The sequence below is a fragment of the Asterias amurensis genome, chromosome 18 (assembly GCF_032118995.1).
Source record: "Asterias amurensis chromosome 18, ASM3211899v1".
NCBI classification, from domain to species: Eukaryota; Metazoa; Echinodermata; class Asteroidea; order Forcipulatida; family Asteriidae; genus Asterias; species Asterias amurensis.
The window spans coordinates 12,226,718-12,245,914 of NC_092665.1; the positions used below are offsets into that span (position 1 = coordinate 12,226,718).

The window sequence follows — 19,197 nt, forward strand, 5'->3', positions numbered from 1 at the left end:
CGCACACGTCAGAGCCAATGAACAGCTCTCCCTGGGAAGCTCCACCCACAATTTAAATACACGACGAACGTTGCATGCACAAGGTTCCTTTATTTTGATTCATTACAGCATGGTGAATATTCATGCATCAGCCTCTGCGATGACGAAACACCTGGTAAGCTTACCCGCGCTATTCAAAGGCGAATGAACGTATCTACAAAACCTATCTACAATGAACACTACTATAAGCTAAAGTAATAGTCCCGGCCGATTTTCTACCTTTCCGGGTAGTTGTTAAAAAGAAGAAACAGTTTTTTTCAGAACTGAGAAGTCTCATGAATTCGAAAACCTACTCCGCGTGTTAAAGCAAGACATGTTCGCAAGAGAACATAATCTATACCCAGCAATGTAGATACAAACAGTGGTGTTACTGCATACCGTGCCGATACCTCACCATGCAATGCCTTACATCCCATATTATAGAAAAAAATAACATTTTAAAAATTGTACAAAGTGTTTATATCTGGATTTAACCTTTGGTATAAATAAGAGCTTTTTTATTGTTCTTTTTAAAAGAGGTCGACCCGGGATTTCCATCGTGGTGTTGGGGAGGGGGGGGGGGCACCATGGAGGGGGACAACAACTCCAGGAAAGTTGATGCGCTGTGTACTTATTTTCAGTCTTGAGAACTAGTTCAAGGGCGTTATACTTCGTGCTTGGTATAATTATTATACAAAAAATACAACCATGAATTACGTTACATTGATTTTTAAGGGCAACCCTACCTGTATCTACCCGGACTGTGTACACCACCGAGGATCTGTGACGTCACACCCTCTGGTCTATATGCACTGCACCATATCTGTATAGGGGGGGGGGGGGAAATAAACCATGAAGATGAATCACAACCCGACAAAAAAGAAACTCCACCCCCGCCCCCTTCCTCCATGGCTGAAAAAGGGACTGACTTCTGGTAAGGTTTCCTGAGATGTTGTGTTCGAATCAGTAGGGCTGGTAATACTAACGCCGGAGTGGTAACACAGAAACTTGACCCCAATCCCCTCCTCCATCATCCTTCTCCACCACCGCCCCTAAGTATTTACTAATGCTGGGGTGGATTTCACAAAGAGTTCGGACTAGTCTTATCTCGAGTTAGTACCAGTTACTCGTCCTAACTTAGGACTATCCATGCAATTTGTGTATCTCCTAGGACTAGTCCTAAGTTAGTCCTAACTCTTTGTGAAATCAACCCCTGATGTTGTTGTTGTCCACGAATCTTGCCGGGGTATGTTGTGTCGAGCAATAGATATACAACACTTGTACTTCATCTGCAGTTACGTAACCGGGAGGGGGGACGTTGACTGCTGATAACTTTGAAAATATTTATTAAAGGCAGTGGACACTATTGGTCATTGTCAAAGACCAGGCTTCTCACTTGGTGTATCTCAACATATGCATTAAATAACAAACCTGTGAAAATTTGAGCTCAATCGGTCATCAAAGTTGCGAGATAATAATGAAAGAAGAAAACACCCTTGTCACGCGAAGTTGTGTGCGTTTAGAGACCTCAAGACCTCAAGTTCTAAATCTGAGGTCTCCAAATCAAGTTCGTGGAAAATTACTTGTTTCTCAAAAACTATGGCACTTCAGAGGGAGCTGTTTCTCACAATGTTTCATACCATCAACCTCTCCCCATTACTCATCACCAAGAAAGGTTTTATGATAATAATTATTTTGAGTAATTACCAATAGTGTCCACTGCCTTTAAACAGTATAATACATTTAAAATGTATTTATTTGATGTATTGAATCATGCATATTGAACCATACAAATATAGTCTTGCACTTCTTGCTAATCTAATCCAATAATTGTTTTAAATGCACCACATACAACTATCTCAGCACACTCAACACAGTGACATTTTAAAATAAAATATAACAAGTTGAACAATAAAAGAGCTGTCTTTTGGTAACGTATTATTTTAGTGTGACGTCTCACAAAGTATTTGTACAAATGAAATTGAGGAATCGGTTACGCCACTTTCCACGCGTTTTAAATACCAAAGCTGGTAACAACGCAGCCAAAAGACCAAACGGAAATAAAACATCATTTTTTTTAAGATACCGTTAAGGAAACATTCTTACCTGTCCAAATGTTAGGAAAAACATTTGGTCTTCGTTTAGATTCAGACCAGGTAGTAGCGGCTGCTTAGATATGTTATCCTTGTATGCCTAACAGATAAAGACAAAAAGGTAGTTTAACAAGTTAAAACTCTAGGTGAGGGTTCTGGAAAGAACTGGTAGGGTAAAACCAGTATAGTACAGCCGGTAGAGTGGAAGCTCTGTAGCGAAAGACTGGTAGAGAAATGCCGGCAGCGTAAGACCATGCCAGCAGCAAGATCAGCAGCGTAAGACCGACTGTGTCAGCCCGGCAGCTGTTTAATACCGACTTAAGACCGGCTGCGTAAGTAAAACCGGCAGGATAAGACTGGTAGTCCGGCAGCGTAAGACCAGTAGCAAAGACCGGCAGCGTGTAGCAAAGACCGGCAGCGTAAGACCAGTAGCATAGACCGGCAGCGTAAGACCAGTAGCAAAGACCGGCAGCGTAAGACCAGTAGCAAAGACCGGCAGCGTAAGACCGGTAGCGTAAGACCAGTAGCAAAGACGGCAGCGTAAGACCAGTAGCAAAGACCGGCAGCGTAAGACCAATAGCATGAGACCGGCAGCGTAAGACCAGTAGCATGAGACCGGCAGCGTAAGACCAGTAGCAAAGACGGGCAGCGTAAGAACAATAGCAAATACCGGCAGCGTAAGACCAGTAGCAAAGACCGGCAGCGTAAGACCGGTAGCGTAAGACCAGTAGCAAAGACGGCAGCGTAAGACCAGTAGCAAAGACCGGCAGCGTAAGACCAATAGCATGAGACCGGCAGCGTAAGACCAGTAGCAAAGACGGGCAGCGTAAGAACAATAGCAAAAACCGGCAGCGTAAGACCAGTAGCAAAGACCGGCAGCCTAAGACCGGTAGTAAAGACCGGCAGCGTAAAACCGGTAGCAAAGACCGGCAGCGTAAGACCAGTAGCAAAGACCGGAAGCGTAAGACCGGCAGCGGAAGACTGGTAGTTTAAGACCGGCAGCTTAAGACTGGTAGCATAAATCAGACTGGCAGCATAAAACCTACAGCGTAAGACCGTTTGCATTAGATCAGCAATGTAAGACCGGTATCGTATCATGACCGGCATCGTAAAAACATGCAATGTTCCCCTCCTGTAGGCCTAATAATGTCGACAGACACTTTGATGAAAGCTTCGAATTGTTGTATAGGGTTAATAGAAATTTACTCGCTCGAAATGTAAACCCTTTTTACACTCTACAAATCCATTAATAGTCAAAAGTGGCTTTGTTGTGTCAATAGTTGAAGTTGAAGGATGCGAACTTTACACAGACAGACAAAACAACTCTGCACTATTATTATCTATGGAGCTCTGGAAATGCCACCGACTAAAACGCTTCTTTAGACCTAGTAGATATTTGTCTTGGAAGTACGATGTAATACACCCATAACTACTTCTCAAGTGGAAATGTTTGTGAGATGGGAACATTTTAAAAGTAGACATTCTTTTACCTATAAGTGGTCAACTCGACCCTCGACAAATTTATACCAGAGAGTCAATACTCTTGTTTGTAGGACGTCGGCACTCCAAGATAAAAGTAATACTATCTTAAAAATTCGATTATATAAACATTGAACACTGTTGTCCACAGTCTTTTCACTTGGTTTATCTTTATGCATATATTAACAAACCTGTGAAAATTTGAGCTCACAGTTGGCCGTCGAAGTTGCGAGAAAATAATGAAGTTATGTGCTTTTTACAGATGGTTGATTTCGAGACCTCAAATTCTAAATCTGAGGTTTCGAAATCAAATTCGTGGAAAATTACTTCTTTCTCGAAAACTATGACACTTTAGAGTGAGCCGTTTCTCACAATGTTTTATACTATCAACATAACTCGTTTCCAAGTAAGGTTTTATCCTAATAATTATTTTGAGTAGGCCCTAATTAACAATTAGTGTCCACTTCCTTTAACACTTTCGTATAGCTCCGCAGCTATAGACGATGTGACCTATGTTTACATTCAAACCGCCCTCTGTTGACAAAACACTATATACGTCAAGTTTCGCCGGGCACCGAGTTGCGTAGTCGTAGTAAGATTGCGTACACTTTCTAGCTGGCTGCCAAAACACAAAGGTTTTGCCCGGCGGTATGCGCGCGAATCATGTTATGGTTTTCGTGTGACGTCAGAGGTCACATCGTCTATTGTGTGAACATTACCTTGTAGGACTCTTTCATGCCGCCGTTGTCTGCAATGTTTTCACCCTGTGTCTGCACTCCATTTAGCTGTTGGGCAGAGACATTAGTTTTTAAGCATATTAGTTTAACATTTTATAATAGTCTTCTTGTACATTTAAACCCTCCTACGATATGATCAATCAATGTCACGAACTATCCCAGCCAGTCATATAGTGCCCCATGAGCCTTCAGTGAAGACACGTTCCGTCATTAAAGTACGGCCCATGAGGCCGGCGGGGCTCTCGCCTAGCTGCCTTGGGGGGCATGGCACGGGGCCCCGACTTGGTGCAAAATCGGTCTTCTGTGTGCACGGCAAAGTACAGCGTCGGAGGCTATGGGATTTTAGGCATTGCAGAGTGAGATATCAATGTTCGTTGTTTTGTTAATTTACCATTTGTGGGTTTCAGTAGTACATAAACCATAGGGCTTACAGGCTTCTAGTGTTACGTCATCATGTGTACACAGTTAACCCTCCTACAGTTTGACCAGTCAATATAGTCCACTGTGGATCTTAATACAGAAACCATACATGCCGCTATTATAGTATCATGTGTTCACAGTCAACCCTCCTACTGTCTGACCAGTCCATAAAATCCAGCTGTAGTTTGTAATAATACATTAACCATGCGGGCCTTTATTTTGAACTCACAGTTTCGTTGGTTTCTGGCATGACGAAACTGCCGTACTGATCGACAATACACTGGGCCCTCTCCTTGAAGTTAATCACGGACTGTTCGCTCCACCAATCGACAAGATTGCCGTCTTTGTCATACTGCCTCCCTGTCAATCACGCACAAAATAAAAATAGCATGAAAATCCTTTAAAAAGGGATTTCTTTAAAGGCAGTGGACACTATTGGTAATTACTCAAAATAATGATTAGCATTGAACCTTTCTTGGTGACGAGTAGTGGGGAGGGGTTGATGGTATAAAACGTTGTGAGAAACGGCTCCCTCTGAAGTGCCATAGTTTTTGAGAAAGAGGTAATTTTCCACGAATTTGATTTCGAGACCTTGGATTTAGAACTTGAGGTCTCGAAATCAACTATCAAAACGCACACTTCGTGTGACAAGGATGTTTTTTTCTTTCATAGTTATCTTGCAACTCCGACGACCGATCGAGCTCAAATTTTCACAGGTTTGTTATTGTATGCATATGTTGAGATACACCAAGTAAGAAGACTGATATTTGACAATTCACTATAGTGTACACTGTCTTGAAAGGGAAGGTACACGTTTGGTAATTCAAAGACCAGTCTTCTCACTTGACGTATACCAACATAAGAATAAAATAACAAGCCTGTGAAGATTTGAGCTAAGGTGGTGATCGAAGTTGCGAGAAAATGTTGAGAGCAAAAACACCATTGTTGGACGAATTTGTGTGCTTTCAGATAGGAATAAAACTTATAAAAGTACCTCTTTCTATAAATCTATGCTACTTCAGAGGGAGCCGTTTCTCACATTGTTTTATACTATCAACAGCTCTCCAATGCTCGTTACCAAGTCAGTTTTAAAGTTAATATTTGTTTTGAGTAAATACCAAACGTGTAGCTTCCCTTTAAAGGCACAGGACACTATTGGTCATTACTGAAAAAATAGTTGGCATAAAAACATACTTGGTAACAAGCCATGGAGAGCTGTTGAAAATAGATAACATTGTGAGAAACAGCTCGCTCTGAAGTAGCTTCGTTTTTGAGAAAGAGGTAATTTCTCACTAAAATATTTGAATTGAATTCGAGACATCTGCTTTCATGCAATTGTGTTCAAGTTAGTGTTCCCCATTCAATTTCCCTGTCGTACTAATTGTTTCCACGTTATTATTCAACTAATCAAGTATTCTTGATAGCCAATTATACGAATCGGCATTCAAAAAGGCGCAGTTTTATAGAGATTTCTGCAAATTGGATTGTTAAATTAAATGGGATCTTTTCAAATCGCATAACGCAAAATAACACTTGCTTGAACATCGAGTGAAACTTGCTATTTTTTAATTTCGCCAAAAAATACCACAATACCTCGATCGTCGAATCCATGCGTTATCTCATGTCCGATTACAACTCCAATACCGCCATAGTTTGAGTACCTGGGGGCCAAAACACAAGAAGAACAAACATCTTTTAAAGCCATTATACACTTTTGGTACAGAACAAAAAAAGTTTACAGATTTACAAATAACTTACAGGGTTTGCAGAAGGTAACGGTAAAAGACTTCTCTTGAAATATTATTCCATGGAATGCTTTACTTTTTGAGAAAAGATCAAAACAACTATCAATTCTCGACAGCGAGAATAACGGATTTAAAACACATGTCACGACACGGCGAAACGTGCGGAAACACGGGTGGGTTATCCCGTTATTTTCTCCCGACTCCGATGACCGATTGAGCTTAAATTTTCACAGGTTTGTTATTTTATACATAAGTTTTAATACACGAAGTGTGTGCTTATTGGACAATACTGTTAACCGAAAGTGTCCAATGGCTTTAACTGTTTTTACACATACACCGATGTGTGTAAGCACATACTCAGTACTTTTTATCCTGCAAAAAAGAAAACATCACAGGCATATTACTCGGGTGAGATTCGAACCCACAACCTTCGCAATTCTAAGGCAGTGTACAAACATCATTCAAAAAAACCGAAACAACTAATTAAAGTTTCTTACCAAGGTAGATCCTGATGGTAGAATGGCGGCTGAAGAATACCGGCTGGAAATACTGTAAACAAAATTACACCAATGTAAGATTAACACTAATAGTCATTAGAATAGTCATTAGAATTTGTTTACACTTTTAACAGAATAATAAGAAAAGTCCCCGGACCATTGAACAAAATAAAGCAATAGCTATGCCTATCATCATGGCCACATGAAGACAAATTAAAAGTCACATGTAAATAAAATGGGCACATGACCTGTAGTATATCTAAGATAAAGTCTTCTTACCCAACCAAGGCTAAACTCGACAAAAACAGTACCTGTTCCGACTTGCTGTCACAGCTAATAAATTAAATCAAATGAGACTTCACTTACGAATACGATTCTTGGTAGAACTGAAGAATGCATTGACCACCGCCGGCCCGGACGTCCATCTATTAGGGGGGGGGGGGAATCAGCCAATATTTAGCACACAATCAAAACCCATTCATTCAAAGCAATATCATCCGTTGTCCATTTATTGTTTTTGTATAAATGATGTACTCATGCTTGTGGCTGTGCACCATTGGAATTTTTTGCAAGGCAGGGACACTATATTGGTCATTACTCACAATTTATTTTAGCATAAAAACTTTCTTGGTAGCGATCATTGGAGAGCTGTTGATAGTATTCAACATTGGGAGAAACGGCTCCCTCTACAGTAACGTAGTTTTTTGAAAAAGAACTAATGTCTCACTAAATTGTTTGAATAGATTGCGAGACCTAAGCCGAGGTCTCGATTTTTCTTCCATTATTCTCTTGCAACTTCGACGACCAATTGAGTTCAAATTTCCACAGGCTTGTTACTGTATGCATATGCTGAGATACACCAAGTCAGAAGACTGGTCTTTGAAAAGTGTCCAGTGTCTTTAAAGCTCCCGCTCGTGATGATAATATATGCAAATTATTTACTTACGCTGTTTTATCCACGAGGTCTCGTAGTAGGGCGAGACTTTCTTGTTTGTTCCATTGACGGTATAATAGAATGTTACTGAAGTAGCCATCGGCTACAAAATCCAACTGGGAAATCAAACGTAAACCACAACCAATAGTATTATTAATATTTTTTTTTAGCCATACATTGGTAAACAAATATTGACTGTTTTTACTCGTGATATGGTTAAAGCTACGACTCCCGTGGTGATCCCCGGAGCGAGCATTCCATTTTTCTCGAGGTGCAGCCGAGGGAAAATGGAACGGTCCGGGGATCACCGAAGGAGTCGGAGTTTTAACCATATAGCACGAGTCAAAGCAGCCAATATTTGTTTTATAAAACCCCAACAGACTATTTATCACCCTCGTACACGTAACGTTCGTTGTAGAACCACACCTTGAAGTGTCCATCAGGCCTTGCATGTGTCTGGCGACTTGCATAAAAAAGGAGTAAGACCAGTAGCCGCTCCGAAACAACTTACCCCTTCGTATTTCTCGTCTAGTTTAGCATCATCCATGATCCAGTCTGGGTACCCGACGTCTATGTTCATTTTATCAGCCTAACAAAAAAAAAGGAACAAACGGGGTACAATTTTATGGTGTATCTCAACATATGCATAAAAAACAAGCCTGTGAAAATTTGAGCTCAATAGATCGTTGCGAGATAGTAAGGGATAGTAAGAGATAGAGGGAGCCGTTTCTCGCAATGTTTTATACAATCATCCTCTCTCCATTGCTCGTTACCAAGTAAGGTCATATGCTAACAATCATTTTGAGTAATTACCAATAGTGTCCACTGCCTTTAATTACAGTATTTATACCACCATAAGTCAGGTGACTCCGGTGGCCAATTGTTTCTCTTTGAACTGCTTTGTGCGAAACAGTAAGACCTGCACGTCTTACCTTTTCATAAAGCCTGTACAGCACAAAAACTTGCTAAGTACATGTAGGTGTGCTAAGCAGAAACAGGTACCATGCCATTATGCCATACTGTTAGATTGTTTCAACTGGTAACCCACCTATTCCTTGCTTATCGAAGTTTGCTAAGCTGTATTTTCTGCTGAACAGCTTGTTTTATTTTGGTACGGGGGGGGGGAGTGTGAACCTCCTTTTCATACCTTTTCTGCAGCCACTGTCTTGTCTGCCTCTTGGAGCCAGTCATTTGTCTTGAGCATTTCCTTGAAAGCTACCTTCAAATTTCCAATCATCTCGATTGTCTGAAACGAGGAATGAATACATTATGTTAGAAGCTAATGAAAAAATGGGCTAATGATACCTTAAGGTTTTAGCAGAGTGCATTGGAAACAGTATAGGACCATCCATTTTAAAGGCAGTGGACACTATTGGTAATTGTCAAAGACTAGCCTTCACAGTTGGTGTATTTTAACATATGCATAAAACTAACAAACCTGTGAAAATTTGAGCTCAATCATTCATCGAACTTGCGAGATAATAATGAAAGAAAAAAAAACGCCCTTGTCACACAAAGCTGTGTGCTTTCAAATGCTTGATTTCGAGACCTCAAATTCTAAATCTGAGGTCTCGAAATCAAATTTGTGGAAAACTACTTGTGGAAAACTACAGAGGGAGCCGTTTCTCACAGTTTGTTATACTATCAACAGCTCTCCATTAATACTTGTAACCAAGTAGGTTTTTATGTTGAAAACTGTTTTGAGTAATTACCAATAGTGTCCACTGCCTTTCAGTCTTAAAACATTACCTTTTCTTTGGCATTTGCTGGAAAGTTCTCCTCCACATACAATCGCCCCGTTGCGAACTCGAGTAGGGAGTTATCTTCGTTCACACATCGTTGCCAGCGAGCCGATGTAGCACTAGTTCCACTTATGACGTTGATGTATTTCTGTCTGATATCGATGAAGGTCTGTCCAAGGTCACTCACTAGGTCATTGACGAGCCGCCAAACTAAGTAATTCACTACCACTCTGTATAGGTATAATAAAGACAATAAAATATCAATATTAAAGGCATGGGGACACTCAAGACAATGGGAGACTTTTGGACGCTTGGTGGCAGCAGACTTACCAGGTAAAATCCATTGTTCTCGGTCATGTGCGCACGCTCAGAACTACGTAAACAATGGACATTTTACCTGGTAAGTCTGCTGCCACCTTGCGTCCAAAAGTCTCCCATTGTTGGCATAAAAATGTACTTGGTAACGAGCAATCGAGAGCTGTTGATAGTATGAAACCTAAGAGTTATGGCTCCCCCTGAAGTAACGTAAAAGAAGTAATTTTGCACTAAAATAATATTTGAATTTGATTTCGAGACCTCAGAATTAGTTCTTGAGGTCTCGAAATCAAGCATCTGAAATCACACAACTTCGAGTGACAAGGGTGTTTTTTCCTACCGCTATTATCTCGCAACTTCGACGACCAATTGAGCTCAAATTTTCACAGGTTTTCTATTTCGGGCATAATATGTTGATATACATCAAATGAGAAGACAATTACCAAAGGTGTCCAGTACCTTAAGCACCTAAAGGTTTCGAGGTCCTACATAAGCCAAATCGTGAGTTGCTTTTGCATACTACCTGTCGTCTTGTGTGGTCATCCATTTAGTTACGTTCCCTAAGAAGTTTGGAACTTTGTTGACGAATCGCTCAGTTGGTTTTATCGGTTTCACTGTATCAGGCATTATAATATTCATTATCCTCGTCCAATCAATCTGTAAATGAAAATGTGGATGAATAATGGATTAATATGTATTTGGTTTGCGGTAACACCATGTGTGTATTGCCAGGTAGAGTTTGTTCTTTGTTCTGTGACCGCGGAGTAGATTTATCGGATTGCTCGGGAGACTTCTCAGTTCTGAAAAGAACTGTCCTGATTTTTAACTACTACCTGGGCGGAAGTAATAGACATTTGCTGTACTACTTTAGCTTATAGGACCGTTATTAACTGAACTACTAGGAAGTGAGTTCTTAAACAGCCAATAAAGGATGATCTCAAAATATATAGATATTACAGTTTTCTAACAGCTGCAGATCATCCAGGAAACATAAAAAAATATAACGAGTCTCTTACCTCATGTTAAAACATGGTAAAAATGGGTTTTCTCCAGAACGCTCCAAGCCAAATTTCTGAAAAACGTGGGGTCAAACAAACCCGCGCGACAAAGGAATCGTGACGTCAGTGGCGGCTATTTGGTGTGGAAATGCCAAAGCTAGAGAACTGTGTTCAAAACCAATAGGGGAAATTCGTCACTGGCGTCCAGGGTCATCATAATAGATAAGCCGTTTTTGACTCTCGGCTGAAAAAGCCACGCGGCCGGGTGCATTTTTGACTCGAGATATTTATTACTAAATGCACATTTTGAGAGTAAAATGGCTATTAACCGGTATCTGCGATGTCTATTTGGCAATAAAAAGGTAATAGTTGACATATTGAGATCATCCTTTATTGACTCTTTAAATATTGGTCTTAACGTTTCGACTAGCTTGCTCTAGTCATAGTCAGGAGACTGAAGAGATAAAAGAGGAGTGGGCCTATATATGGGTTAGCTTATACAGGGTGTCTCAAAAAAAAGGTAATCCTACTTTAAAGGGTTTTTATGGCCAGACTATTATGTTTACCAGCAGAAAGTATGGCATCATCTTGAAGCTGAAACCTTGTGCTTTCCAATGATACATTTGGTTACATTCCAGGGTCATGCATCAGCGAGCACCATTGTCTTGAAAATGTGGTGCAAAAATGCAGTTGGTTCACTTTTAAACCCTTGTCATTCTGGCCTTCAGACAGTGTGTATAAAACCTCAGGTTGTCACAATGGTTCAGCTAACGGCAGAACAGAGAATATTTGTGGTCAAGAAATGGTATGAAACCAGAACTTTTTGCAGGCTACACAGGATGCATTTGGAGAAGCATTCCCAGATCGAGAACCACCAGCAAAGAAACAATCTGGGCCAATGTGAGAAAGTATGAAGCACATCAGGAACCAGCCTCAATCGCAACAAAGGAAGTTCAGGAAGGCCGGCCGGCCAAGGACAGCGAGATCTCAGGAAAACATCGCTATCCTACGACAGCAACTGATTGACCACCCACGGGAGACAAGTGCAAGACGGAATGGTGTTGGACTGAGCCACACCACTTTTGATCGGATCACTCATCTGTACCTTCACTTCCATCTGTTTCACATCCTCACATCCGTCATGAACTTCTGCTTCCTGATCTTGCAAGAAGACATACTTTCTGTGAGTGGCTTCTTGAGCGGTGTGAGAGAGATCCCAGCAAACCTCTGGTTTAATACCTTTTCTTGACCACTCTGCTGTTATTAGCTGAACCATTTGTGACAACCCTAGGTTTACACTCTGTCTGAAGGCCAAAATGACATGGGTTCAAAAGTGAACCAACTGCATTTATGCACCACAACTTCAAGACAATGGTGCTCGCTGATGCGTGACCCTTGAATGTAACCAAATGTATCATTGGAAAGCACAAGGTTTCAGCTTTAAGATGATGCCATGCTTTCTGATGGTAAACATAATAGTCTGGCCATAAAAACTCTTTAAAGTAGGATTACCTTTTTTTTGAGACACCCTGTATAACAAGGTTAGCTATAAACAGGTTAGTTATATCCAGGTTGGCTATCACCAGATTAGTTATAACCAGGTTAGCTATAACCATGTTAGGTATAACCAGGGTGGCGTGTTGGAGATGTAAAGTGAACATCTAATGTTACACACATTATAGTAAAAAACTACTTTCTTGAAAAAGGAGAATTTAAAGTTAAAGTTAAGAAAACCTGAAACACTATATACATGCTGGGACCTGACCCAACTGGGTCATGCTGACTCGACAACATATTTTTTACTATGAATTACCTGTTACCTTTGTTTTGTTTAATTGTCATTTGTTCAGTAATTTTGTACCTTTAAGTGAGGACGAGTTGTTTAAGGTTTGAAAGGAAAATTTTACCCGGGGTGGGGGGGGGGGGGGCGTAATAAATATTACAAATTTAAACACAGATTCCAAGCCACTTCATCAGAAATGGATCAGGCCAAACGGCCAGAGATCCAGAACAATTTTGAGTCTGACCCGAGTGATTTTAGACCTGCGTGGTTCGCGCAGAATGTTCAACCTGCAGTGAACTATGCTGCAGTGATTAGAATAGAAGATAGTTATGACCATTACATTGGTGTGACTTTACCTCCCCGTAGGTATTCGTGAGTTCGCCTAAGGTGTAGATGTTATACAAAGCTTCGCTGTCTCTCCTTTCGTCTTGTGGGATTGACATCTGTAAAAGAAAACCCATATTAACCTCTATTAGGAATGATCCTTAAAAGGAAACAAAGATGGCACTAATGGGTTACAAATCATACACTTGAAGAAAGAACTGTGGGGAGGGGGAGGAGATTGTTTTCAATATATATCTGGTTTGCGACAACACCATGTGTGTGTTATGTATCTTGCCAAGTTATGTTCTTATGAGACTTTGTATAGACCTTGTGCACATGACGTCATTTCAGTAGGGCGCCCTCACCTAGAGGTCAAAAGGAGGTTGTTCATTGGCCAATCCTGTGCGCCGCGCGTACAAATCTTTGCGTTTCGATTGTTTCGTCACCGTTTTTCCACTAAGATGGCCGCTGGATGACGTCAATGCATAAGGTCTATTGCTTTGAATTATACTACCGTGGGGTAGATTTTGGACACTTCTCAGTTCTGAAAAGAACTGTCATGTTTTTTAACTACTACCTGGGCGGAAGGTAAAACAATCTCCGGGGAACAGAACTCTCCTGTCATACCGGCGCTGCAGATTATTTTAAATTTTTGCTTACGTTTGCCAGGAGTATTTCAAACTGCATGATTTCCTCCATATCAGCTCTGGCTGCGACTTCCTCAGCACCAAGCTCAACGGCTATATCGACCATGTACTGAACGTAGGCAACTCTCTCCTAGATGGTTATAATAACAATTTGGATTAGAAATGTCAGATCAGAAAGGAAGACTTTAAAGTGACGCAATAGTACCAAACGAAGGAAGTGTTTAAACGTGTGAAAAAGGACGTTACCGCTTTATTCAACTGAGTAATCATGAACTTCAACTTTATATCCAAGAATGATTGGTACTATAAAAACTTAAGCCTTTTCTGGCATGTCACATTAAAATCTTAACATAATGCATAAAGTAACAAACTAGTGAAAATTTCAACTCAATTGGTCGTCGAAGTTGCGAGATAATAATGGAGAAAATAAAACACCCTTGTTGCACAAGTTGTGCGCTTCCAGATGCTTGATTTCGAGAAGGTCCAATCCGGTTTAGGGTCAACGACCCTCGAAAGAAAACTCTAGCGTTTGTCTTCCATTTCGAAGTTCGAGTTAAATCGTTTAGACTACCGGTTCCGAATGGTTGTTTTCCTTCGGAAAGTGTGTTAAGGACATCACAGTTTTGTGGTTCACAGTCTAATAATGTGCACTCTTCCTATCAGCACCCTGTATTATGATGTAAGACCGTTTATTTTAAATTGTATAATACAACATTCTAACAAAAAAAATCACCAGATAAAAAAAACAATCTGAAGAAAAACGACAGCCATGACGGCTTACTAACTTCGCAAACAGTTCAAAGCTGACTTTGCGTACTACATGGGTGCATTCGATAAGCTTCCATGGGTCGACCCCGCAGTGCTCACGAACGATCACACTCATCACACTCGCCCTCTCGATGTGACGCCATTCCCTCGGGTCACCCTAAGTGGCCCACTTCACAAGCCAAGCAGGGCACTGGGGGCTGACCCGGGTGAGCCCCTTGAATGTCGTCAAAGCTATTTGAACTTACCGGGGCAGACCGGGGTCGACCCAGGGATCTTAGTGGTCACAACCGAGACTTTCACAGTGATCTCTCTAAGGTCACGTGCTGTGTTTTGTATAGCCAATACAAAAACGCGTTTTTGTAGGGCAGATCTGATCGGCCCTGGCAAAACACAGTCCGAAAACTGGGCAGATTTGAGACTGCTTCATGGGTTAAAACCTTCACTTCAGAAGAAAATGGTTTCGTACCTTTTCGTATTTATCCTCCACGTAGTACTCTCGGTCGCCCATACCTAAGGATGGCTGGTCCAGCTGCAATAAATTGAATAATTCGATATTTAAATATTAATTATTTCGGAATTGTCAAGAAATCTTACCTGTGATTCAAATTTTTGTTGGTGAAAAAAAAAACCTTTCTCTAAAACTAAATTACTTCAAAGGCGTTTTTTTTGTAGGGCAAATTTGATCGGCCCTGCCAAAACAGCGTCCGAAAACTGGGCCGTTTCTACAAATACAATTTATTTCTGCAGTCTGGTTTTCAAAGTGAAGTGAATGTAGTCATATTTGAGTGAAAGTATCAAAAAACGGGTTTTGTCATGTCAGGGATTTTTTGCAAGTTCCGTTTTGTCTTAAGTCAAACGTGGCAATCAAACTATTAGCAAAGGCTTATTAATGTGGGGGTTAACATGATATTTCCTAAAATTCGACTATTTTCGGACATACATATCTTTCGCACGGATTGGTGTTGCCATAAACGACTTATTTGAGTTTTATAACCAGTAACTTTTCAAATTGTTTTCAAGTTATTTTGTAACGTGCGCATGAAAAGGTTAAAACACCATGTATGTCTGCTGCCACCTAGCGCTGAAAACCCCAACTCAAAGTGTACAAACAAAATGGCGGTCGTCTTACATTTAATATGTATCCTGATGAGTTCTTATCATCCGTACCAACCCAAAACGAGAAAATAGCATCCACGCTGTATCCCCCGACCAGTTTGGCCCAGAAAGTCTCGAACTCGTAGGTAGATGAATCCCAGTTGCCCCCTGGGTTGGTCTCGAGGGCCGGCCACCCACCCAGGGTGGTTAGAAGGTCCACGAGGGGCGATGCACCCTTCGCGTTAATCAGGTCTGTTCGGGTGAAGACAAGATCAAATTGTCAGTTGCTTGCATCACCAACTGTTCAAAGGCACTGGACACTTTTGGTATTTACTCAAAATAATGGGTAGGCATAACAAAACTTACTTTGTAACGACCAATGGAGAGCTGTTGATAGTATAAAACATTGTGAGATACGTCACCCTCTGAAGTAACGTAGTTTTTGAGAAAGAGGTAATTTCTCACCATATATAATAAAAGACTTCAGCTGAAGCCTTGTTGTTTGCATCTGAAAGCACACAAATTTATGTGGATCAATGGTGTTTTTCTCGCTTTATTCTCTTGCAACTTTGATGAGCATCTGGGTTCAAGTTTTCACAGAGTTGTTGTTTTGTGCAAATAATATGTTGATGTACACCAAATGAGAAGACTGGTCTTTGACAGTTACCAAAGGTGTCCAGTGCCTTTAAAGCCGTATTTGGCTCTATGTTAAATGTGGCAATTAAATATTATTAATAGATTAGACCTACAGATGTTATTTCATCGAAAAATTGCCACATAAAAATCCATGTTTAATTCGAAATTTATCTTGTGTTTAAAAGACACTGGACACTATTGGTAATTGTCAAAGACCAGTCTTCTCACTTGGTGTATCTCAACATATGCATAAAATAACAAACCTGTGAAAATTTTGAGCTCGATTGGTCGCCAGAGTTGCGAGATAACTATGAAAGAAGAAAAAACACCCTTATAACACGAAGTTGTGTGCTTTCAGATGCTCGATTTCGAGACCTCAATTTCTTAACTTGAGGTCTTGAAATCGAATTCGTGGAAAATTACTTCTTTCTCGAAAACTACGTCACTTCAGAGGGAACCGTTTCTCACAATGTTTTATAACATCAACCTCTCCCCGTTACTCGTTACCAAGTGAGGTTTTATGCTGATAATTATTTTGAGTAATTATCAATAGTGTCCACTGCCTTTAACTAAAGTGCTAAAAACAATTTTTTTTTGCAACGTTTAAATCCACATGTTGTGAACCTTACATGTCTCAATGTTCGAATTTACGTGCGAAAACCTGCACTGTGTGAACGAACATGTTATTTGAAATGTTCCTTACCTAGATTCATGCAGGACGAGTAAAAGTTTCGTACGCTCACAATTGATTTCAACTCCCCTGGTGCCGTCTCCCGCTCAAACAACTCTGTGGACAACAACAACCACAACAACATCAATAGAATCAAATACACGTCTTTCAATTTAAGCCCATTATGCCCATCTATTTTTTCAAACATAAGAGTATATCTTTAGTAACAATAACACATTTTTTTTAAAGTAATTGTTTGTCACGATTTATATGTAAAAACAAATAGTTAAAGTTGTTTGAGGGTTTGACTCCGCCTACCCCTTTTGTGACGTCAATCGAGGCAGACTTTGCCTTGATGCGTAGAGTAAACACACGTGCAAAGTACATGCAAGTCCAAGTCATTGAGTTTGTACGTTTCGAAAAAGTTGTTTCCTTGCCTTTTTCCGGCAATGCCGACCAAGTGTATTGCTGCTGGATGCAGCAAAACAACTAAAGATGGGGTCAGTCCGCATGGCTGGTCAGACTCACAAGAGCAATAGTGCCTAGTGGTCCGGTCCGACGTCTTTTTCAGCGCTGTGCAGCATTTTCTCTTCAAATATCGCGCCTCGATTGACGTCACGAACAGCGCCCTCTCGGGTCGGGGCCTACCCTTTAATTTGTAAATAAGATAAGAACTAATTTTTTAGAACCTTAGATGTTTATTCACATTCCACTAATCAAAACAAATATATTAGTGACAAAAGCTTTATTTTGACAAAATACCACTTCCAGGTGACTTTAATTCCTACCTTTACATTTGACCGCCACCTCTTCACGTAAGACCGTAAAAGAGCTATAGCTAGACCTATCCTCTGGTATAACCTTCTTCTTGACCCAGCCGCCACAAGCGTACTCGAAGAAGTTATTGCAGGGATCTGCATCTTGGTTCATACTGTCGAGGTAGATTCCGGCTGGAGTGGAGGTTAAACAAACTCTTAGTATTAACTACTCAGATATACGTTCGTAGCTATTTTTGTCAAATAATTCCCTTGTTAAAGCCATAGGACACTTTCGGTAAACAGTATTGTCCAAGTCCCGCACTTCGTGTATCACAACTTATATGTAAAATAACAAACCTGTGAAAATTAAGGCTCAATTGGTCATCGGAGTCGGGAGAAAATAACGGGGAAAACTCATCCTTGTTTCCGCACGTTTCGCCGTGTCATGACATGTGTTTAAAATAAATCCGTAATTCTCGATATCGAGAATTGATATTGTTTTTAATGTTTTCTCAAAAAGTAAAGCATTTCATGGATTAATATTTCAAGAGAAGTCTTTCACCATTACCTTCTGTAATCCTTGTAAGTTATTTGTCAATCTGTGACTTTTTTTAAATTTTGGTTCTGTTCAGAAAGTGTCCGATGGCTTTAACTACTCATCATATACGGTCGTACCTCTTTTGTCATGCCCAAAATAATTCTCTTTTGAAGTCGTTTTAGTTTTTTTAGTGGTTCCTCGTTGTGTCTTATAGGGGTTATTTGACGGCAGTGCAACTTGAACAAACTTGTTTTCGCTAATACCTGTTGTGCAGTGTCATAAAAAAAACTACCTTTTTGAAATGGCTGCCGAAAAACAAATAAATGAGACTGGTAGAACAGGTTCAGATGTATGGATAGCTTCTTAATTCAACTTTCATTTGACACCAAAAGGTCCAAAAATATGAAAGTTGAATCCATAAGCTATCCATACATTTAACCCACACCTGTGACGTCATGCTATTGTTAAATCGTTCCATTATTTTGCACGAATTGCGCGATGTGTACAACGATAGAGAACTATTCACCCATTGTGCAAACGGGTGAAACTGACCCCATTGCACAAGTCGTGCAAAATAATAGATTTATGGAATAAAGTAAATGACGCCATTGACGCCAACACCATTATTTTCTTTAACCCAGGTTAGAGCTACGTAATTATAAATGATCGTAAAGACTTTACACATTCAAGTGAACAGCTAAATTTTTAATTATGATTCAGCTGAGATATCAAAAAAATGTTAGATAACTACAAAAGTCATTAATTTAAACATGTCTTATATTATATTATATGCATATAAACCTTCTCTCACAGAATCATACATTTTGTATTCGTGTTTTGTCTTTAGACACCCAGTACTGTAGTACTGCCGATAAAAAAGGGGGCTTGTTAAAAAGAACCGCAAACACAGCTACCATTTTCTTTTTTTGGCCAAATATCCCCCCCCCCCACCTCAGAAATAAAATGCTTTACCCCCTGTCCCCTAAAAGGTTATCCTCTG

The 19,197-nt window shown here is 40.3% G+C and overlaps 1 protein-coding gene across 4 annotated transcripts in view; it reads right to left on the reverse strand.

Annotated features, from left to right (window-relative positions):
• The window catches only part of LOC139950635 (neprilysin-1-like), a 46,121-nt gene that overhangs the window by 533 nt on the left and 26,391 nt on the right, over positions 1-19,197 (reverse strand). For all 4 annotated transcript variants that reach the window (XM_071949413.1, XM_071949412.1, XM_071949415.1 and 1 more), the window contains exons 4-21: positions 17,690-17,851; positions 16,935-17,018; positions 15,630-15,847; positions 14,967-15,029; positions 13,746-13,862; positions 13,118-13,204; positions 10,504-10,637; positions 9,673-9,895; positions 9,071-9,169; positions 8,435-8,512; positions 7,936-8,039; positions 7,356-7,414; positions 6,990-7,041; positions 6,341-6,408; positions 4,977-5,107; positions 4,310-4,375; positions 2,125-2,211; positions 765-841 (exon numbers count right to left, since the gene is read on the reverse strand). In XM_071949413.1, coding sequence (XP_071805514.1) covers positions 765-841; positions 2,125-2,211; positions 4,310-4,375; positions 4,977-5,107; positions 6,341-6,408; positions 6,990-7,041; positions 7,356-7,414; positions 7,936-8,039; positions 8,435-8,512; positions 9,071-9,169; positions 9,673-9,895; positions 10,504-10,637; positions 13,118-13,204; positions 13,746-13,862; positions 14,967-15,029; positions 15,630-15,847; positions 16,935-17,018; positions 17,690-17,851 — 1,909 coding nt within the window. The remainder of the gene's footprint in view (positions 1-764; positions 842-2,124; positions 2,212-4,309; positions 4,376-4,976; positions 5,108-6,340; positions 6,409-6,989; positions 7,042-7,355; positions 7,415-7,935; positions 8,040-8,434; positions 8,513-9,070; positions 9,170-9,672; positions 9,896-10,503; positions 10,638-13,117; positions 13,205-13,745; positions 13,863-14,966; positions 15,030-15,629; positions 15,848-16,934; positions 17,019-17,689; positions 17,852-19,197) is intronic.